We start from the raw sequence: 23,585 nt of genomic DNA, 5'->3' as shown, positions 1-23,585 counted from the left end.
CATCCATCTCCATCCATCTATCCAATCTTCTCTACCCATCTCCATCCATCTCTGTCCATCTCCATCCATCTATCCAACCATCTCCATCCATCTCCATCCATCTATCCAACCATCTCCATCCATCTACCCAATCTTCTCTACCCATCTCCATCCATCTCCGTCCATCTCCATCCATCTATCCAACCATCTCCATCCATCTCCAACCATCTCCACCCATCTATCCAATCTTCTCTACCCATCTCCATCCATCTCTGTCCATCTCCATCCATCTATCCAACCATCTCCATCCATCTCCATCCATCTATCCAACCATCTCCATCCATCTACCCAATCTTCTCTACCCATCTCCATCCATCTCCGTCCATCTATCCGTCCATCTCCATCCAAACCCATCCATCTCCACCCAACCCCGTCCATCTCCACCCACCTACCCAATCTTCTCTATCCATCTCCATCCATCTCCACCCATCTCCACCCATCTCCAACCATCTCCATCCATCTATCCAACCATCTCCATCCATCTCCATCCACCTCCAACCATCTCCATCCATCCATCCAACCATCTCTGCTAATTTCTATCCCTCTCCACCCATCTCCATCCATCTATCCAACCATCTCCATCCATCTCCACCCATCTACCCAATCTTCTCTACCCATCTCCATCCATCTCCATCCATCTATCCGTCCATCTTCATCCATCTATCCAACCATCTCCATCCAACCCCATCCATCTCCATCCATCTAGCCAACCATCTCCATCCATGCCCATCCATCTATCCAACCATCTCCACCCAGCTACCCAATCTTCTCTATCCATCTCCGGCCACCTCTGTCCATCTCCACCCATCTATCCAACCATCTCCACCCATCTCCATCCATCTCCAACCATTTCCATCCATCTATCCAACCATCTCTGCCAATTTCTATCCCTCTCCACCCATCTCCATCCATCTATCCAACCATCTCCAACCATCTATCCAATCTTCTCTACCCATCTCCATCCATCTCCATCCATCTATCCGTCCATCTTCATCCATCTATCCAACCATCTCCATCCAACTCCAACCATCTATCCAATCTTCTCTACCCATCTCCATCCATCTATCCAACCATCTCCATCCAAACCCATCCATCTCCAACCATCTCCATCCATCTCCATCCATCTATCCAACCATCTCCATCCAAACCCATCCATCTCCAACCATCTCCATCCATCTCCAACCATCTATCCAAACATCTCCATCCATCTATCCGTCCATCTTCATCCATCTATCCAACCATCTCCACCCATCTACCCAATCTTCTCTACCCATCTCCATCCATCTCCATCCATCTCTCCGTCCATCTTCATCCATCTATCCAACCATCTCCATCCAACCCCATCCATCTAGCCAACCATCTCCATCCATGCCCATCCATCTAGAACCATCTCCACCCATCTACCCAATCTTCTCTATCCATCTCCGGCCACCTCTGTCCATCTCCACCCATCTATCCAACCATCTCCATCCATCTCCAACCATTTCCATCCATCTATCCAACCATCTCTGCCAATTTCTATCCCTCTCCACCCATCTCCACCCATCTCCATCCATCTCCAACCATCTCCATCCACCCATCTCCCCCCACCCCTCTACCTCTCCACCTGTCCCCGTGTCTCTCCCTCCATCTCCCATGGGTGCAACTCCCACGTGTTGCCCCCACGGTTGGGGAGGAACCTCCCCTTCCTCCCTGTCCATCCGTCTGTCCAGCTATCACGCAGGCCCACCACTGTCCATCCAGCTCTTCCTCCAACCATCTGCCCACCCAACCATCTGCCCGCCCACCCACCCACCAACCCTCCTGTCCATCCAGGCGTGCATCTGCCCATCCATCCCTCCCTCCGTCCATCCAGGTGTCCATCCGTCCCACCAGATCTCTCTCCATCAATCCATCTGCCTGATGTCTCCCTGTCCATCCATCCATCCGTCCCACCTGATATCTCCCCAGCCACCCACCTACCACACCTGATGTCTCCCCGTCCATCCATCCATCCATCCATCCATCCATCCATCCATCCCTCTTCCTCTTGTGTCCTCATCCAGCCATGGCTGGTGTCCGTCCGTCCATCCATCCACCCACCCGAGGTCTCCCCATCTAGCCAACTCTCTGATGGCTCCCCCTCCATCCATCATGGCTGGTGTCCATCCATCTGACATCTCCCCATCCATCCATCCGACATCTCCCCATCCATCCATCCATCCATCCATCCATCCATGTTTGATGTCCATCCATCCACCCAATATCTCCTCATCCATCTGTCCATCCACCCATCCACCATGCTTGATGTCTCCCCATCCATCCACCATGTTTGATATCCATCCATCCACCATCTAATGTCTCCTCATCCATCCGTCCATCCACCCATCCACCATGTTTGATGTCTTCTCATCCATCCATCCACCATGTTTGATGTCCATCCTTCCATCCATCCATCCTTCATCTCATGTCTCCTCATCCATCCATCCACCATGTTTGATATCCATCCATCCTTCATCTAATGTCTCCTCATCCATCCGTCCATCCACCATGTTTGACGTCTCCCCAACCATCCAACTATGTTTGATGTCCATCCATCCATCCATCAATCCAACCATCCAACCATGTTTGATGTCCGTCCATCCATCATCTCATGTCTTCCCATCCACCATGTTTGACATCTCCCCATCCATCCAACCATGTTTGATGTCCATCCATCCATCCATCCATCCATCCATCCATCCACCATGTTTGATGTCCATCCATCCATCCATCCATCCATCCATCCATCCATCCTTCATCTAATGTCTCCTCATCCATCCATCCATCCATCCACCATGTTTGACGTCTCCCCATCCATCCACCATGTTTGATGTCCATCCATCCATCCACCCATCCATCCATCCATCCAACCATGTTTGATATCCATCCATCCATCATCTCATGTCTTCCCATCCACCATGTGTGACATCTCCCCATCCATGTTTGATGTCCATCCATCCATCCATCCATCCATCCATCCATCCAACCATGTTTGATGTCCATCCATCCATCCATCCAACCATCCAACCATGTTTGATGTCCGTCCATCCATCATCTCATGTCTCCCCATCCATCCATCCACCATGTTTGTCCGTCCATCCATCCATCCATCCAACCATCCAACCATGTTTGATGTCCGTCCATCCATCATCTCATGTCTTCCCATCCACCATGTTTGACGTCTCCCCATCCATCCAACCATGTTTGATGTCCATCCATCCATCCATCCGTCCATCCATCCATCCATCCACCATGTTTGATGTCCATCCATCCATCCATCCAACCATCCAATCATGTTTGATGTCCGTCCATCCATCACCTCATGTCTCCCCATCCACCATGTTTGACATCTCCCCATCCATGTTTGAAGTCCATCCATCCAACCATGTTTGATATCCATCCATCCATCCATCAATCTAACCATGTTTGATGTCCATCCTTCCATCCATCCATCCTTCATCTAATGTCTCCTCATCCATCCATCCATCCACCATGTTTGACGTCTCCCCATCCATCCAACCATGTTTGATGTCCCTCCATCCATCACCTCATGTCTCCCCGCCCACCACGTTTGATGTCTCCCCATCCCTCCATCCATCACCCCGCGTCTCCCCATCCCTCCCCCCCGCCCATCCGCCACATTTGACATCTCCGCCCCCGCCATGCCCATGGCTCCGCCCCCCTTCCCCCCTCCCCCGGCACTCAGAGGCAGACGCCAGCCTGACTTCTTCTCCTTTATTCACCCACCCAAGACGGGGGGAGGGGTGGGGGGGGAGGGGAGGACCGAGGCGGGTGGGGGGAGGGGGCGGGGGCCGACGGCGGTGCCACCACCTCATTTTTTACCGGGGTTCTTGTTGATGCTACGTTGGATGAACTTCATGGGCAGCGCTTCGTGGACCACCATGCAGACGAAGGTGGTGCCCCGGTTCCACTCCTCCCTCTTGACGACCAATCGGCTGTAGAGGAAGTAGGAGGCGTCGCCCGTCTTCTCCTTCAGCGGTTGGACGGTGTCGTAGGTGGCGGCGTCCAAGGTCTCTTGGTTCTTCTGCCACTCCACCGAGATGTCCTCGGGGTAGAAGCCTCGCACCAAACAGGTCAAGCTGAGCGTGTCCCGGTTGCCGCTCAGCTCCTCGGAGGGCGGAGCCAGCAGGTAGACGCTGGGAGCCAGGCGCTTGCCTGCGGGGGAGGGGAGGGCGTGAGCGAGGGGCGGGGCCGAAATGGGGCGGGGCGGGGGGGAGGAAATGGCGACGGGAAGGCCGGGGGTGACGCGACGGGAAGCGGGATCGGCGAGCGACGGGTGGCGCGCCGCCACCCGGGCGTGAGGCGACGCGACCTGGGGGTGGGGTGACGCGGCGCAACGGAGGCGTGGCGCAACGCGGCGGGGGCGCGGCGCGACGCGTGATGCGACGCGACCTAGGCGTGGCGCGACGCAAGGTTGGCGTGATGCAATGCAAGATTGGCGTGGCGCAAGGCAAGACCTAGGCGTGGCGCAATGCAAGATAGGCGTGGTGCAATGCAAGATAGGCGTGGCGCAACGGAAGATAGGCGTGGCGCAACGCAAGATAGGCATGATGCAACGGAAGATAGGCGTGGCGCAACGCAAGATAGGCATGGCGCAATGCAAGATAGGCGTGATGCAAGGCAAGATAGGCGTGGCACAATGCAAGATAGGCGTGATGCAAGGCAAGATAGGCGTGGCACAACGCAAGATAGGCGTGGCACAATGCAAGATAGGCGTGATGCAACGCAAGATAGGCGTGGCACAATGCAAGATAGGCGTGATGCAACGCAAGATAGGCGTGACGCAACGCAAGATAGGTGTGGCGCAATGCAAGATAGGCGTGGCACAACGCAAGATAGGCGTGGTGCAACGCAACGTAGGCGTGACGAGCTGCCAATCGGCCCCGACGCGCCCCCCGCCCCCCGCCCGCGGCGAGGCGCCATGCCGCAATGCGAGGCCGAGGAGGCGCGGCGCAATGCGGACGAGGCGCGGCGCTATGCAAATGAGGCAGGGGGGCGGGAGGGCCTTACCGGGTTTCTTGCTGATGCTCCTGCTGATGGGGGAGGGCAGCTCGGCGTGGTTGATGGTGCAGGTGAAGGTCTCGCCCTCCTCCCAGTCGTGGGTGGAGATGGGGACCTCGCTGGTGGCCGTGAAGGTGCCGTTGAACTGGGCCTTCAGCGGGTGAAGGTGGGGACGGAGGGTGCCCCCCCGTTTCCGGGTCCAGCTCACCACCACATCCTCGTCACTGGGTAAACTGGTGGCCAAGCAACGGAGTTTGGGGTTTTGGGAGACGTAGAGTTCCGAGGGGGTGGGGGGAAGGACGAAGACTTGGATGTGGCTGGCGTCCGGCGGGGCACCTGGGAGGGGGAAGTGGTGGAGGTGAACGTCGCGGTGATGCCACCGGCCCCGGAAGTAAGGTGGGGGGAACCCCGGGGAGATGCCACCACCCAACTCAACGGGCGGTCAACCCCATGGAGATGCCACCATGCAACTCAAGGTGGGGTGAATCCCATGGAGATGCCCCCACCCAAAGAACTTGGGGTCAACCCAAGAGGGGTGGAGACCCCCAGAGCAATGGGAGGTGAACTCCATGGAGATGCCGCCACCCAACTCAACGTGGGGTCAACTCAAGGCGATGCCACCACCCAACGCAAGGTCTGCTCAACCCAAGGAGATGTCACCACCCAACTCAACGTTGGGTCAACCCCATGGAGATGCCACCACTCAACTCAAAGTGGGGTGAATCCCATGGAGGTGCCAGCGCCCAACTCAACGTGGGGTCAACTCTATGGAGATGCCACCACTCAACTCAACGTGGGGTGAATGCCATGGAGATGCCACCACCCAACTCAACGTTGGGTCAACCCCATGGAGATGCCACCACCCAACTCAACGTTGGGTCAACCCCATGGAGATGCCGCCACCCAACTCAACGTTGGGTCAACCCCATGGAGATGCTGCCACCCAACTCAACGTGGGGTGAATCCCATGGAGATGCCACCACCCAACACAAGGTCTACTCAACCCAGGGAGATGCCACCACCCAACTCAACATAGGGTCAACCCAAGGAGATGCCACCACCCAACTCAACGTTGGGTCAACCCCATGGAGATGCCACCACCCAACTCAACGTTGGGTCAACCCCATGGAGGTGCCAGCACCCAACTCAACATAGGGTCAACCCAAGGATATGCCACCACCCAACTCAACATGGGGTCAACCCCATGGCGATGCCACCCCCCAACGCAAGGTCTACTCCACCCAAGGAGATGCCACCACCCAACTCAACATGGGGCGAATCCCATGGAGATGCCACCCAACTCAACATGGGGTCAACCCCATGGCGATGCCACCCCCCAACGCAAGGTCTACTCCACCCAAGGAGATGCCACCACCCAACTCAACATGGGGCGAATCCCATGGAGATGCCACCCAACTCAACATGGGGTCAACCCATGGAGATGCCACCCCCCAACGCAAGGTCTACTCAACCCAAGGAGATGCCACCACCCAACTCAACGTTGGGTCAACCCCATGGAGGTGCCAGCACCCAACTCAACATAGGGTCAACCCAAGGAGATGCCACCACCCAACTCAACGTTGGGTCAACCCATGGAGATGCCACCACCCAACACAAGGTCTACTCCACCCAGGGAGATGCCACCACCCAACTCAACATGGGGTCAACCCAAGGAGATGCCACCAGCCAACTCAACGTTGGGTCAACCCCATGGCGATGCCACCCCCCAACGCAAGGTCTACTCCACCCAAGGAGATGCCACCACCCAACTCAACGTCGGTGGAACTCACTCAAGCACTTGTGGCCGGTGACCTCATGCACGCTGCTCGAGCCGGGGTGGGTGACCTTGCAGGAGAAGGTCTTCTGCTGCCAATCCTCCAAGGAGACGTTGAGGTGAGAGCTGGTACGGAAGGTCCCGCCGGCGGCTTCGGGTACGACGGGGTCAACGGAAGGGGCGGGGCTGAAGCGTTGGCCGTCCACCAACCACTCCACGGTGACGGCGGCGGGGGAGAAGTGGGAGACGAGGCAGACGAGGTGGGCGGAGTCGATGTCGCAGGCGTGGAAGACGTCGACGGTGGGGACGTGGGGCTTGGAGACTGCGGGGGAGGGGAGAAGGGGCGGGGTCGGCAAGGGCGGGGCAGCGGGGGGAAAAAGCCGCCGAAATTGCGCCTGCGAGGGCGCCGGGCGCGATTGCAGTCCTGCTGCAGCCGCGCGGGGGATGCGATGCGAAAGAGCCCGCTGCGATTACGAGCCCGCTGCAATTGCAACCGTGCTGCAATTGCAACTGCAAGGCCTCCTGCTGCAATTGCAGCTGCGAGTTTTCCTGCTGCAATTGCAAGCTCGCTGCAGCTGCAAGCGGGATGCAATGCAAAACCCCAGAGAGATCCCGCTGCAATTGCGATCTTGCTGCAATTGCGATCCCACTGCAATTGCAACTCTGCTGCAACTGCAAGGCCTCCTGCTGCAATTGCAACCCTGCTGCAACACAACTCCGAGGGATCTGGATGCAATTGCAAGCTCGGTGCACCTGCAAGCGGGGTGCAATGCCAAAGCAAAGCATCCTGCTGCAATTGCAACTCCACGGGCTTCTGATGCAATTGCAAGCTTAGTGCAGCTCCAAGCGGGATGCAACGGAAAAGCAAAAGATCCTGCTGCGATTACGATCCCGCTGCAATTACAATCCCACTGCAATGCAGCTGCACGGCCTCCTGCTGCAGTTGCAATCATGCTGCAATGCAAAAGATCCCGCTGCAATTACGAGCCTGCTGCAATTACGATCCCGCTGCAATTGCAACTGCAAGGCCTCCTGCTGCAATTGCAAGCTCGGTGCAGCTGCAAGCAGGATGCAATGCAAAATCAAATGATCCAGCTGCAATTTATGATCCCACTGCAATTACGATCGCACTGCAATTGCAGCCCTGCTGCAGCTGCAAGCACGACGCAATGCAAAAGCAAAGGCTCCTGCTGCAATTATGATCCGGCTGCAATTGCAACTGCAAGGCCTCCTTATGCAATTGCAAGCTCGGTGCAGCTGCAAGCGGGATGCAATGCCACAGCAAAGGATTGTGCTGCAATTACGATCCTGCTGCAGCTGCAACCCTGCTGCAATTGCAAATCCGTGGCCTTCTGATGCAATTGCAAGCTCAGTGCAGCTCCAAGCGGGATGCAATGCAAAAGCAAAAGATCCTGCTGCGATTACGATCCCGCTGCAATTACAATCCCACTGCAATGCAGCTGCACGGCCTCCTGCTGCAATTGCAACCCTGCTGCAGTTGCAATCACGCTGCAATGCAAAAGCAAAAGATCCTGCTGCAATTACGATCCCGCTGCAATTATGATCCTGCTGCAATTACAATCCCCCTGCAATTGCAACCCTGCTGCAATTGCAACTGCAAGTTCTCCTGCTGCAATCGCAAGCTTGGTGCAGCTGCAAGCAGGATTCAGTGCAAAAGCAAATGATGCTGCTGCAATTATGATCCTGCTGCAATTGCGAACCTGCTGCAATTGCAACTGCAAGGCCTCCTGCTGCAATTGCAACCCTGCTGCGGCTACAAGTGGGATGCAATGCCAAAGCAAAAGAGCCTGTTGCAATTACGATGCTGCTGCAATTGCAGGCCTGCTGCAATTGCAACAACACTGCAATGCAAAAGCAAAGGATCCCGCTGCAATTACAATCCTGCTGCAACTGCAACCCTGCTGCAATTGCAACTGCAAGTCCTCCTGCTGCAATTGCGATCCTGCTGCGTTTGCAATCATGCTGCGATGCCAAAGCAAAAGAGCCTGTTGCAATTACGATGCTGCTGCAATTGCAGGCCTGCTGCAATTGCAACCACACTGCAATGCAAAAGCAAAGGATCCCGCTGCAGTTATGATCCTGCTGCAATTACGATCCCACTGCAATTGCAACTGCAAGTCCTCCTGCTGCAATTGCAAGCTCGGTGCAGCTGCAAGCAGGATTCAATGCAAAAGCAAAGGATCCCGCTGCAGTTATGATCCTGCTGCAATTGCCATCCTGCTGCAATTGCGATCCTGCTGCAATTACGATCCTGCTGCAATTGCGATCCTGCTGCATTTGCAATCACGCTGCGATGCCAAAGCAAAAGAGCCTGTTGCAATTACGATCCCGCTGCAATTACGATCCTGCTGCAAATACAATCCTGCTGCAAATACAATCCTGCTGCAATTACGATCCTGCTGCAGTTAAGATCCCGCTGCAAATATGATCCTGCTGCAAATACAATCCTGCTGCAATTACAATCCCACTGCAATTACGATCCCACTGCAATTAAGATCCCGCTGCAATTATGATCCCGCTGCAATTACGATCCTGCTGCAATTACGATCCCGCTGCAATTACGATCCCGCTGCAATTAAGATCCTGCTGCAATTATGATCCCGCTGCAAATACAATCCCACTGCAATTGCAATCCCGCTGCAATTACGATCCCGCTGCAATTGCAATCCCGCTGCAATTACAATCCCACTGCAATTACGATCCCGCTGCAATTACGATCCTGCTGCAATTGCAATCCCGCCGCAATCACGATCCCGCCGCAATCGCGACCCCGCCGCCCCCGTACCTTGAATATCGGTGGTCTTCTTGAAGCCGGAGGGCGGGTGCTCCACGGTGCACTGGAGGCGGTTGGGCTGCCCGCTGGTGACGCGGAGTTGACTCCCTAGGGTGTAACTCCCCGAGGGCCGGCGGGAGGCGGGGAAAGTCCGGGTGACGGCGGGTGACGTCCCGCTGTCCCACGTCACCTTCACCGGTTCCGGGAAATAGCCGTCCACCAAACAAGCCACCACCACCGCGGAGGAGACGCCGCCCGAGCAGGCCACCAAGGGGAAGACGGTGGGGACGGTCACCGAGGCTGCGGGGGATAGGAGGGCGGTTACGGGGAGTTTGTTTTTTTTTTTTGGGTGGGGGGCACCCGGCTGCACCCCTGGTTTGGGGCCGAGGGTGGGTCAGAGAGCCCCAGGGGGCAACCCCGAGGGAGATGCCTGCAGCCCAAGGGAGCGCCGTGCACCCGAGTTGCGCCCCAAGGGACCCACCTGCACCCTAAGGGCACCCACGTGCACCCCAAGACACCTCTGTGCACCCGAATTGCACCCCAAGGGACCCACCCGCACCCTAAGGGCACCCCAAGAGCACCCGTGTGCACCCCAAGACACCCATCTGCACCCGAATTGCACCCTAAGGGACCTCTCTGCACCCTAAGGGCACCCCAAGACACCCATCTGCACCCAAAGAGCACCCCAAGGCACCTCTCTGCACCCTAAGAGCACCCCAAGACACCTCCGTGCACCCAAATTGCACCCTAAGGGACCCACCTGCACCCTAAGGGCACCCTAAGGGCACCTCGGTGCACCCCAAGACACCCAACTGCACCCTAAGAGCACCCCAAGACACCTCTCTGCACCCAAATTGCACCCCAAGGGACGTCTCTGCACCCTAAGGGCACCCCAAGAGCACCCGTGTGCACCCCAAGACACCTCTGTGCACCCAAATTGCACCCCAAGGGACCCACCTGCACCCTAAGGGCAGCCTAAGAGCACCCCAAGGGACCTCTGTGCACCCTAAGTGCACCCCAAGACACCCATCTGCACCCAAAGAGCACCCCAAGGCACCTCTCTGCACCCTAAGAGCACCCCAAGACACCTCTCTGCACCCAAATTGCACCCCAAGGGACGTCTCTGCACCCTAAGAGCACCCATGTGCACCCCAAGACACCTCCGTGCACCCAAATTGCACCCTAAGGGACCCACCTGCACCCTAAGGGCACCCCAAGGGACCTCTCTGCACCCTAAGAGCACCCCAAGACACCTCTGTGCACCCAAATTGCACCCCAAGGGACCCACCTGCACCCTACGGGCAGCCTAAGAGCACCCTAAGGGACCTCTCTGCACCCTAAGTGCACCCCAAGACACCCATCTGCACCCAAATTGCACCCCAAGGGACCCACCTGCACCCTAAGGGCAGCCTAAGAGCACCCCAAGGGACCTCTGTGCACCCTCAGAGCACCCACGTGCACCCCAAGACACCTCCGTGCACCCGAATTGCACCCCAAGGGACGTGTCTGCACCCTAAGGGCACCCTAAGGGCACCTCAGTGCACCCCAAGACACCCATCTGCACCCAAAGAGCACCCCAAGGCACCTCTCTGCACCCTAAGAGCACCCCAAGGGACCCACCTGCACCCTAAGAGCACCCCAAGGGCACCCATGTGCACCCCAAGGGACCTGTCTGCACCCTCAGAGCACCCATGTGCACCCCAAGACACCTCTGTGCACCTGAATTGCACCCCAAGGCACCCACCTGCACCCTAAGAGCACTCCAGGAGCACCCTATTTTCACCCCAAGGCACCTCTCTGCACCCTAAGAGCACCCCAAGAGCACCCCAGGGTGTCTAATTGCACCCCAAAGGACCACTCTGCACCCTAAGAGCACCCCAAGAGCACCCTAAGAGCACTCCAAGAGCACCCCAGGCTGTCTATTTGCACCCCAAGGGACCTCCCTGCACCCTAACTGCACCCCAAGAGCACCCCAAGGAACCTCTTGGCACCCTAAGAGCACCCCAAGAGCACCCCAGGGTGCCTATTTGCACCCCAAGGCACCTCCCTGCACCCTAAGAGCACCCCAAGAGCACCCCAGGGTGTCTAATTGCACCCCAAAGGACCACTCTGCACCCCAAGAGCACCCCAAGAGCATCCCAAGGCACCTCTCAGCACCCCAAGAGCACCCTAAGAGCACCCCAAGAGCACCCCAGGGTGCCTATTTGCACCCCAAGGCACCTCCCTCCACCCCAAGAGCACCCATGTGCACCCCAAGGGACCTCGCTGCACCCTAATTACACCCTAATTACACCCCAATTACACCCCAAGAGCACCCCAGGGTGTCTAATTGCACCCCAAGAGCACCCCCCTGCACCCTTTTTGCACCCCAAGGGACCCCTCGGCACCCCGGGGTGCTGCTGTGCCGCCCCACAGCACCGCTCTGCACCCTAATGCAACCCCTGCCCCATAGCGTCCCCTGCCCCATAGGGACCTCCCGCCCCATAGAAACTCCTATCCTATAGGATTCCCTGTCCCATAGGAACCCCTGCCCTATAGGAACCCCTGCCCTATAGGAATCCCATACTACAGCTTAGCTGACCCCTGCCCCATAGGGACCTCCTGCCCCATAGGGACCCCATACTACAGCTTAGCTCCCCGCTGCCCTATAGGAAGCCCTGCCCCATAGGGAATCCCTGCCCCATAGAAACCCCTGCCCCATAGAGACTGCTGCCCCATAGGGATCCTATACTACAGCCTAGCTGACCCCTGCCCTATAGGATCCCCTGCCCCATAGGAACCCCTGCCCTATAGGAATCCCATACTACAGCTTAGCTCCCCCCCTGCCCTATAGAGAACCCCTGCCCCGTAGGACCCCCTGCCCCATAGGGACCCCATACTACAGCTTAGCTGCCCCATAGGGACCCCCTGCCCTATAGAAACCCCTGCCCCATAGGACCCCCTGCCCTATAGGGAAGCCCTGACCCAGCCTTGCTACCCCCTACCCTGTAGGGACCCCTGCCCCATAGGGACCCCCTGCCCCATAGGGACCCCATACTACAGCTTAGCTGCCCCATAGGGACCCCCTGCCCCATAGGGACCCCATACTACAGCTTAGCTGACCCATAGGGACCCCCTGCCCTATAGGAACCCCTGCCCCATAGCACCCCCTGCCCTATAGGGACCCCCCTGACTCATAGGGACTCCATACTACAGCTTAGCTGACCCCTGCCCCATAGGAACCCCTGCCCCATAGGACCCCCTGCCCTATAGGGACCCCATACTACAGCTTAGCTGCCCCATAGGGACCCCCTGCCCTATAGGGACCCCTGCCCCATAGGACCCCCTGCCCTATAGGGACCCCCTGCCCCATAGGGACCCCCCTGCCCTATAGGGACCCCCTGCCCTATAGGGACCCCATACTACAGCTTAGCTGCCCCATAGGGACCCCCTGCCCTATAGGGACCCCTGCCCCATAGGACCCCCTGCCCTGTAGGGACCCCCCTGCCCCATAGGGACCCCCTGCCCTATAGGGACCCCCCTGCCCTATAGGGACCCCATACTACAGCTTAGCTCCCCCCCTGCCCTATAGAGAACCCCTGCCCCATAGGATCCCCTACCCCATAGGGACTCCATACTACAGATCAGCTCCCCCCTGCCCCATAGGAGCCCCCTACCCTATAGGAACCCCTGCCCCACAGAACCCCTGCCCCACAGAACCTTATACTACAGCTTAGCTGACCCCTGCCCCATAGGAACCCCTGCCCCATAGGACCCCTTGCCTTATAGGGACCCCACACTACAGCTCTAGCTGCCCCATAGGGACCCCCTGCCCCATAGGGACCCCATACTACAGCTTAGGTGACCCCTGCCCCATAGGGACCCCTGCCCCATAGGAACCCCTGCCCTATAGGGACCCCTGCCCCATAGGGACCCCTTCCCCATAGGAACCCCATACTACAGCTTAGCTGCCCCATAGGGACCCCCCTGCCCTATAGGGACCCCGTACTCCAGCTTAGCTCCTCCTGCCCCATAGGAAGGCCCTGCCCTATAGGGACCCCTGCCCCACAGGGACCCCATACCACAGCTTAGCTGGCCCCGGCCCCATAGGGAGCCCCTGCCCCATAAGTCCCCCTTGCTCCTTCCTAGCAGCCCCTTGCCCCATAGACCCTCCCCCATTATCTATGGGGTAGTTACCCCCTACCCCATAGCAGCCCCCTGCCCCATAGGGGCCTCATATTCCACCTCTGCCCCATAGAGACCTCCCTGCCCTATAGGGACTCCCTGCCCCATAGGGACTTCATAGTCCACCTCTGCCCCATAGGGCCCCCTGCCCCATAAGACCCCCCAACCCCTGCCCCATAGGGCCCCCCGTTGCCCCATAGGGACTCCCCCCACCCCATAGGGAGTCCCCCCACCCCATAGGGACACCCCCCCCCCCCGCCCCACACCTCCCAGCCCCACAGAAAAGGCGTCCGGCCCTACCGGCGTGGCTTGCGGCTCCAGACCCTCTGCCCCACGGCGAGCCCTCTCCTGCCCCATAGCCACGGCGTGGAGCCCTTGCTCCTCTGCCCCACGGCTCTCTGGGAGATGATGCAATGGGGCCCCTCCCCCCCCCCCCAACCCCCCAACTTCCCCTTTCCCGCCCAGCACCCAGGTTGGTCCCAGGGGAGCACCCAGCACCCGTTGCAGGGCCTTGGCAGCCCCATAGCACCCCATAGCACCCCATTGTGCCCCATAGCACCCTATCATGCCCCATAGTGCCCCATAGCACCCCATAGCACCTTAAAGCACCCCATTACACCCTGTGCCCCATAGCACTTCATAGCACCCCATTGTGCCCCATAGCACCCTAAAGCACCCCATAGCACACCCTGCACCCCATAGCACCCCATTGTGCCCCATTGTACCCTGTGCCCCATAGCACCCCATAGCACCCTATTGCACCCCATAGCACCCCATTGTGCCCCATAGCACCCCATTACACCCCCTATCACCCAGCACCCCATAGCACCCTATTGCGCCCCATAGCACGCTAAAGCACCCTATGGCACACCCTGCACCCCATAGCACCCCATTATATCCCATTGCGCCCCATTGCACCCTGCACCCCATCGTGCCCCATAGCACCCTATTGCGCCCCATAGCACCCCATAGCACCCCCTTGTGCCCCATAGCATCCTATTGCACCCCATAGCACCCTATTGTGCCCCATAGCACCCTACCGTGCCCCATAGCACCCTATCATGCCCCATAGCACCTCATTGTGCCCCATAGCACCCTATTGCACCCCATAGCACCCTACCGTGCCCCATAGCGCCCTATCAAGCCCCATTGTGCCCCATAGCACCCTACCGTGCCCCATAGCACCCTATCATGCCCCATAACACCCTTTGCACCCCATAGCACCCCACAGCACCCTATTGTGCCCCATAGCACGTTATTGTGCCCCATAGCACCCTATCGCACCCCATAGCACGCTATTGTGTCCCATAGCACCCTACTGTGCCCCATAGCACCTTATCATGCCCCATAGCACCCTTTGCACCCCATAGCACCCCACAGCACCCCACTGTGCCCCATAGCACCCTATTGTGCCCCATAGCACCCTACTGTGCCCCATAGCACCCTATCACGCCCCATAGCACCCCATAGTGCCCCATAGCGCCCCAAATCCCGCCCCCCTCCGCAGAACAAAGACCGACTCCCCATGGGGGGGTTCAAGGCCGACGGGTTTATTGAGGGGGGTGAGGGCTGGGCGGGGACACGCCCCCCCCCGCCCCATTTTTGGGGTGAAAAAAGGGGCGTTTGGAGAGGCTCCGCCCTAAACCGCCTCCTTAAGGACGTCCCGGTAGGCGGAGCCAGGCGTTTGTTTGAGGTGAAGGACGGTGGAGAAAAGCCACTTGACCTGGGAGGGGGAGTGGGCGGGACAAAAGAAAGGAGCGGGTCAAGGTAGGGTTGTCCCCAAGGGCCCCGCCCAAGGTCACGGCCCCGCCCAAGGTCACGGCCCCGCCCAAGGTCATGACCTCGGCGCCGCCGGAAGCTCACCTTGAAGAGGGTGACGGTGGCGCTGTAGCAGACGCTGAGGAGGAAGAGGGTGATGAAGACGGCGACGGTCGCCCAAAGACCGTCCAGGTCCTTGTCGGTTTCTTCCGAGCAAATCTCGGCCGCGACGTCGGCTCCTGTTGAGGAGAAAAAGGGGGTGGGGTCAGGGGGGGCGGGGATGGCTCCGCCTTCTTTTGCGGGTCACTTTCGGGGCCCCTGGGGTTGGCCGGCCGGTTGTCCTGCCCTGAGGTCTACAGCCAACCGGCTGTCTGTCCGTCCCTCCGGCCAGCTCGGCAGACTTCAACCAACCATCCAACCAACCAGCCAGCCAGCCAACCAATCAACCATCCAACCAACCAACCAACCTTCCAACCAACTAACCAGCAACCCATTCAACCAACCATCCAACCAACCAACCAACCTTCCAACCAACTAACCAGCAACCCATTCAACCAACCATCCAACCAACCAACCTTCCAACCAACCACCCAACCAGCCAGCCAACCAATCAACCACCCAACCAACCTTCCAACCAACCTTCCAACCAACCAACCAACCTTCCAACCAACCTTCCAACCAACCAACCAACCTTCCAACCAACCTTCCAACCAACCAACCAACCACCCAATGATCCAACCAACCACCCAACCAGCCAGCCAGTCAACCAATCAACCATCCAACTATCCAACCAACCAACCTTCCAACCAACTAACCAGCAACCCATTCAACCAGCCACCCACCCAACCAACCAACCAACCAACCAACCTTCCAACCAACCACCCATCCAACCAACCACCCAACGATCCAACCAACCAACCATCCAACCAACCTTCTAACCAACCACCCATCCAACCAACCATCCAACCATCCAACCAACCAACCAACCAACCACCCAACGATCCAACCATCGAACCATCCAACCAACCAGCCATCCAACCAACCAACCATCCAACCAACCAACCAACCACCCATCCAACCAACCACCCAACGATCCAACCATCCAACCAACCACCCAACCACCCATCCAACCAACCACCCAACGATCCAACCATCCAACCAACCAACCAACCACCCAACGATCCAACCATCCAACCAACCAACCATCCAACCAACCAACCAACAACCCAACCAACCTTCCAACCAACCAACCAGCCACCCATCCAACCAACCAGCGATCCAACCAGCCACCCGTGTCATCTCTCAGAACCCAACCAAGCAGCCAGCCCACCCAACCAGCCACTCACCGTCTCCCTGTCCCCAACCAACCCAGCAACCAACCAATCAGCCAACCAACCAACCAACCAGCTGCCTGAGTGGCAAACCAACCAACCAACCAACCAGCTGCCTGAGTGGCAAACCAACCAGCCAACTGGGCATCCAACCAACCAACCAACCAACCAGCCAGCCGACCATCCGGCCAACCAACCATCCCCTTAACCACTTAACCGACCATCCAACCAACCGACCCGCCCATTAACCAGCCGACCATCCAGCCAACCAATCCGTTAACCGATCCAGCAGCCAACCATCCACCCAACCCGCCCACCCTCCACTCAGCCACCTCCCGGACATCTCCTCCTCCATCGCCAGCCGACTGACCGATCAACCAACCACCCAACCAACCAGCCAACCACCCAACCAACCAGCCAACCTTTCAACCACCCAACCAACCAACCAACCATCCAATCAACATTCCAACCACCTAACCAACCAACCAACCATCCAACCAACCTACCAACCATCCATCCAACCAACCAACCTTCCAACCAATAATCCAACCAACAACCCACCCAACCATCCAACCACCTACCAACCATCCAACCAACCTTCCAGCCACCCAACCAATAATCCAACCAACCGACCATCCAACCAACCACCCACCCAACCAAACTTCCAACCACCCAACCACCCATCCAACCAACCATCCAACCAACCTTCCAACCAACCACCCAACCATCCAACCAACCTTCCAAGCAATAGTCCAACCAACCAACCATCCAACCAACCTTCCAACCACCCAACCAACCATCCAACCAACCAACCAACCAACCAACCAACCAACCATCCAACGAACCTTCCAACCAATCAACCATCCAACCACCCAACCAACCATCCAACCAATCAACCAACCATCCAACCAACCTTCCAACCACCCAACCAACCATCCAACCAACCAACCAACCAACCAACCATCCAACGAACCTTCCATCCAACCAACCTTCCAACCACCCAACCAACCAACCAACCAACCAACCAACCAACCATCCAACGAACCTTCCAACCAACCAACCATCCAACCACCCAACCAACCATCCAACCAATCAACCAACCAACCAACCAACCATCCAACGAACCTTCCAACCAACCAACCATCCAACCACCCAACCAACCATCCAACCAATCAACCAACCATCCAACCAACCTTCCAACCACCCAACCAACCATCCAACCACCCAACCAACCATCCAACCACCCAACCAACCATCCAACCAATCAACCAACCAACCAACCAACCATCCAACGAACCTTCCAACCAACCAACCATCCAATCACCCAACCAACCATCCAACCAATCAACCAACCAACCAACCAACCATCCAACGAACCTTCCAACCAACCAACCATCCAATCACCCAACCAACCATCCAACCAATCAACCACCCATCCAACCAACCTTCCAACCACCCAACCAACCAACCAACCAATCTTCCAACCAACCATCCACCCACCACTCCTCCATCCACCTTCCACTCAACCACCTCCCTGACCTCTCCTCCTCCGCCCCTCCCACCAGGCCCCACCCTCACCCCACCCCAAGGCGTGGCGGCACCACCAGTAACCCCCACCTGGGGTGGGTGGGGCAGGGGGAGGGGCGGCTTCAACCTCCCAACCCCCCGCCAGGGGTTGGCAGACACGTGAGACACCGCCCACACCCCCTGTGGAGAAGAGGACACCATTGGCCCCATGGAAGGGTTGGGAGATGCTCCATGAGATAGCCGGTTGGCTGGGCGACCCCTTAACCCCACCCCCTGGCCGCCTCTTAAACCGCTCTTGGGCGTGGCCTTGGACCCATCTTTCGGTAGAACATCTCCAACCCCTTCCACGTTGCGACCGGGCTCCTTGGCGGGCCTCCAAGCCCCGCCTTCTCCAACCTCCAATCGGCGTCAACCTTTTCCTTCTTGTCCCGCCCCCTCCTCTTCCCGCCTCCGGCTTGACCCCCCCCCCCCCCCCCCGCCCCTTCCCACCGCCGCCGAAAGACACCACGCCGCGGAGACCTTGGCGGTGCGAGACGAGACCGGTTGGCTTTATTTCGAGCTCGGCAAACTCCTCGGCCACAAAGGTCATCTCCGAAGCGATGGGGCGGGGCCTCTCCCCTCCCCCCACCCCCTTAATTACCGGGCCCCTTCTGGATCTGCCGTTGGGTGAACCTCATGGGCAACCCTTCGTGAACCACCATGCAGGTGTAGCTGTCGCCGCTCAACCAACTGGTTTTGGAGACCGCCATCTTGCTGTAGACGAAGAAGGTGCTCTCCTTCGGCCCGTCCTTCAACGGCGGCGTGGTGACGTAATGGTCTTCGCCGACGTTCTCGTGGTTCTTCAACCATTGGACCTGGACGTTCTCCGGTTGGAAACCGTAAACCATGCAAGTGAGGGTGACTTTGGCTTGAGGCAGCTCCTCGGCGTGAGGCGGGAAGACGAAGATGAGAGGCGGCGAGACCTTGCCTACGAGAAGACGGTCGGCGTCGGCCAAAACGGAAGGGTTTTGGGGTTTTGTTTTTTTTTTTTGGGGGGGGTGGGCGTGGTTTGGAGGAGAAGACACTCACCTGACCGTCTGGAGATGGTCTTGTTGAGCGGCAACGGGAGTTCGTCGTGTTTCACCATGCAGGTGAACCGTTCGCCGGCTTCCCAGTCTTGGGTGGAGATGGTCAAGGTGCTGGTGGCCGTGTAGGTGCCGTTAAATTGTTCTTGGAGATCCAAGAAATCGGGATTGAGGACGCCCGGTTTCTCCTTGATCCAGAAGAGTTGGAAACCGGAATCGCTCGGCAAGTTGGTGGCCAGACAACGGACTTTGGGGTTACGGGTGATGTAGAGGTCGGCCATGTTGGGGGGGAGGACGTAGAGGACGATGTTGCTGAAGTTGGGGGGCTCCAGGCCTGCGGGTGGGAGCGGGGGAGGTGAGGGGGGGGAGGGGCGGGGGCGTGCCCTTCCTCCCGCCCAGCGCTCGTGGGGTTACTGGTGATACTGGGGAGGCTCGGCGGGGGCGCGGGACCTCCCGGGAGGCACCGCGGTCGCGAAATATCCCGCACGGGTGTCACCGGTGGAAGGCGGCGTGGTGGCGCGAGCTTCTCCACCGGGGAGAGCCGCCGTCGGCGTGCAACCGAGCACGGCCACGCGACCTGCTCCACCCGCCATGACCACACGACCTTCTCCACCGGTGCCACCCATCATGGCCGTGCAATGTCCTCCAACGTACCGTGGCCACGCGACCTTCTCCACCGGTGCCACCCACCACGGCCACGCGACCTTCTCCACCGGTGCCAGTCGCCACGGCCACGCGACCTGCTCCACCGGTGCCACCACGACCACGCGACCTTCTCCACCGGTGCCACCGTGACCACCCGATCTTCTCCACCGGTGCCACCGTGACCGCGCAACCTTCTCCACCGGTGCCAGTCACCACCACCATGCGACCTTCTCCACCGGTGCCACCATGACTGTGCAACCTTCTCCACCAGTGCCACCCACCACAGCCATGCAACCTTCTCCACCGGTGCCACCACAACCATACGACCTTCTCCACCGGTGCCACCACAACCACATGATCTTCTCCACCGGTGCCACCATGACCGTGCAACCTTCTCCACCGGTGCCACCACAACCATACGACCTTCTCCACCGGTGCCACCACAACCACATGATCTTCTCCACCGGTGCCACCATGACCGTGCAACCTTCTCCACCGGTGCCACCACAACCATACAACCTTCTCCACCGGTGCCACCACGACCGTGCAACCTTCTCCACCGGTGCCACCACGACCATGTGACCTTCTCCACCGGTGCCACCACAACCATACAACCTTCTCCACCGGTGCCATCACGACCGTGCAACCTTCTCCACCGGTGCCACCACGACCATGTGACCTTCTCCACCGGTGCCACCACAACCATACAACCTTCTCCACTGGTGCCACCACGACCGTGCAACCTTCTCCACTGGTGCCACCCACCACAGCCATGCAACCTTCTCCACCGGTGCCACCACAACCACATGATCTTCTCCACCGGTGCCACCATGACCACGCAACCTTGTCCACCGGTGCCACCACAACCACATGATCTTCTCCACCAGTGCCACCATGACCACGCAACCTTGTCCACCGGTGCCACCACGACCGTGCAACCTTCTCCACCAGTGCCACCACAACCATACAACCTTCTCCACCGGTGCCACCACGACCGTGCAACCTTCTCCACCGGTGCCACCACAACCACATGATCTTCTCCACTGGTGCCACCATGACCACGCAACTTCTCCACCAGTGCCACCCACCACAGCCACGCAACCTTCTCCACCGGTGCCACCACGACCACTCAACCTTCTCCACCGGTGCCCCTACAACCACGCAACCTTCTCCACCCGCCACGACCACGCTCCCTTCTCCACCGACGCCACCTCCCCGCCCCGGTGTCCCCGTGCCACACCCATGGCCTCACCTGAGCAGGCCCGGGCGTGGTCCTGGACGACGGTGCCGGAGGCGGGATGTCTGACGCGGCACGTGAAGGTCTTCCCTTCCAACCACTCGGTGTGGCTGACGTTGGTACGGCTGGTGGTCGAGTAGGTGGCGGCACCTTCTTCTCGCCGCGGCGACGTCTGAGTGGCCGGTAGAAGATCGGGGATGCCGTCAATCAACCATTCCACTTCCACGGTGGCCGGGGTGAAGCCGGTGATGAGGCAGAAGAGCTCCACCGAATCCTCGCCCAACGTGGGGCTGCAGGAAGTGGTGTAGAGGATCTGGACCTCGGGAGGAATGGGCGTGGCCGGACCTCTGCACACTGCGCGGGAGGGGAGGAGGAGGAAGTTAGGGGGCTGGGGGAGGAGCTTCCGTTGGCCAATGGGGCTTGGAGGACGTTGCCACCGCGTGGAAGAAGTTATGGGGCCGACAGAGCTTTCCAGGGGCCGACGGGTCTTGGAGGACGTCCCGCCTCATCACGTGAGTTATGGGGCTGGGGGAGGAGCTTCCACGGGCCAATGGGTCTTGGAAGAGGTCCCACCCCATTGAAGAAGTTATGGGGCTGGGGGAGGAGCTTCCATGGTCTAATGGGTCTTGGGGACGTCCCACCCCATTGAAGAAGTTATGGGGCTGGGGGAGGAGCTTCCACGGGCCAATGGGTCTTGGGGATGTCCCACCTCATGGCGTGGGTCATGGCAACAGGGGAGGAGCTTCCGTGGGCCAATGGGTCTTGGAGGAGGTCCCACCCCACTGAAGAAGTTATGGGGCTGGGGGAGGACCTTCCGTGGTCCAATGGGACTGGAGGACGTCCCACCTCACCCCATGAGCTATGGGGCTGGGGGAGGAGCTTCCATGGGCCAACGGGTCTTTGGGCCATCCCACCTCATCATATGAGCTATGGGGCTGGAGGAGGAGCTTCCATGGGCCAATGGGTCTGGAGGACATCCCACCTCATGGCGTGGGTCATGGCAACAGGGGTGGAGCTTCCATGGGCCAATGGCTCTTGAAGGACGTCCCACCTCACCCCATGAGTTATGGGGCTGGGGGAGGAGCTTCCATCATCCGACGGGTCTCGGGGACATCCCACCCCACTGAAGAAGTTATGGGGCTGGGGGAGGACCTTCTCTGGTCCAACGGGACTGGAGGACCTCCCACCTCACCCCATGGGCTATGGGGCTGGGGGAAGACCTTCCGCCATCCAATGGGTCTTGAGGCCCTCCCCCGCCCCCTCCCCCCCCCTCCCCCCCCTTACCTTTGACCTTCTTGTTGATGGTGCTGCTGGTGGGGGGATGGGTGACGGTGCAGGTATAGGTCTCGTCGTGGGCGCCGTGGGGCAGGAGGAGTTGACTGCTGAGGCGGTGAAGGCCGGTGGCCGAGTCACGGGTGAGGGGGAAGGTGGTGACGCCGGCGGCGGCCCCGCCCCAGGTGACGGTAACCGGTGGGGGGAGGTAACCGCTCACCAAACACGCCACCGTCACCGGGCCGGTGCTCTCCCCACAGCAAGTGCTGAGGGGGAAGACGGTGGGGACCGAGGAGGTGGCTGTGGGGCAGGAAGAGGAGGGGTCAGGCAAGCCCCACGGCGAGGGGTGGGGCAGGAGGAACTTGGTCCCGTGGGGTGGGGTGGAGAAGGTTTCCTGCCCCATAGGATAGGGGAGGAACTCCTGCCCCATAGGATGGGGAGGAACTCCTGCCCCATAGGGGGAGCGGAGGAACTCCTGCCCCATAGGATAGGGGAAGAACTCCGGCCCCATAGGGGGAGCAGAGGAACTCCTGCCCCATAGGATGGGGAGGAACTCCTGCCCCATAGGATAGGGGAAGAACTCCGGCCCCATAGGGGGAGCAGAGGAACTCCTGCCCCATAGGATGGGGAGGAACTCCTGCCCCATAGGATAGGGGAAGAACTCCTGCCCCATAGGATGGGGGAAGAACTCCTGCCCCATAGGATGGGGAGGAACTCCTGCCCCATAGGGGGAGCGGAGGAACTCCTGCCCCATAGGATGGGGAGGAACTCCTGCCCCATAGGATAGGGGAAGAACTCCTGCCCCATAGGATGGGGAGGAACTCCTGCCCCATAGGGTGAGCAGAGGATCTCCTGCCCCATAGGATGGGGGAGGAACTCCTGCCCCATAGGATGGGGGAAGAACTCCTGCCCCATAGGATGGGGAGGTGATGAGACA

General features: G+C 58.9%; 2 gene segments (V, D, J or C); both read right to left on the bottom strand.

The window, feature by feature from the left end:
- Positions 1-3,822: 3,822 nt before the first annotated feature.
- LOC128138268 (immunoglobulin heavy constant epsilon-like) lies at positions 3,823-14,358 on the bottom strand. The segment is given in 5 exon segments: positions 3,823-4,236; positions 5,092-5,418; positions 6,873-7,178; positions 9,663-9,950; positions 14,115-14,358. Coding segments are annotated over 5 exon segments (1,509 nt in total).
- Positions 14,359-19,062: 4,704 nt separating this feature from the next.
- On the bottom strand, positions 19,063-20,123 carry LOC128138267 (Ig mu chain C region-like). The segment is given in 3 exon segments: positions 19,063-19,397; positions 19,499-19,828; positions 19,982-20,123. Coding segments are annotated over 3 exon segments (807 nt in total).
- Positions 20,124-23,585: the final 3,462 nt, after the last annotated feature.

Source organism: Harpia harpyja, unplaced genomic scaffold (genome assembly GCF_026419915.1).
Source record: "Harpia harpyja isolate bHarHar1 unplaced genomic scaffold, bHarHar1 primary haplotype scaffold_190, whole genome shotgun sequence".
NCBI lineage: Eukaryota > Metazoa > Chordata > Aves > Accipitriformes > Accipitridae > Harpia > Harpia harpyja.
The sequence above is the reverse complement of the archived record's forward strand: the minus strand, read 5'-3'. Positions and strand labels throughout refer to the sequence as shown.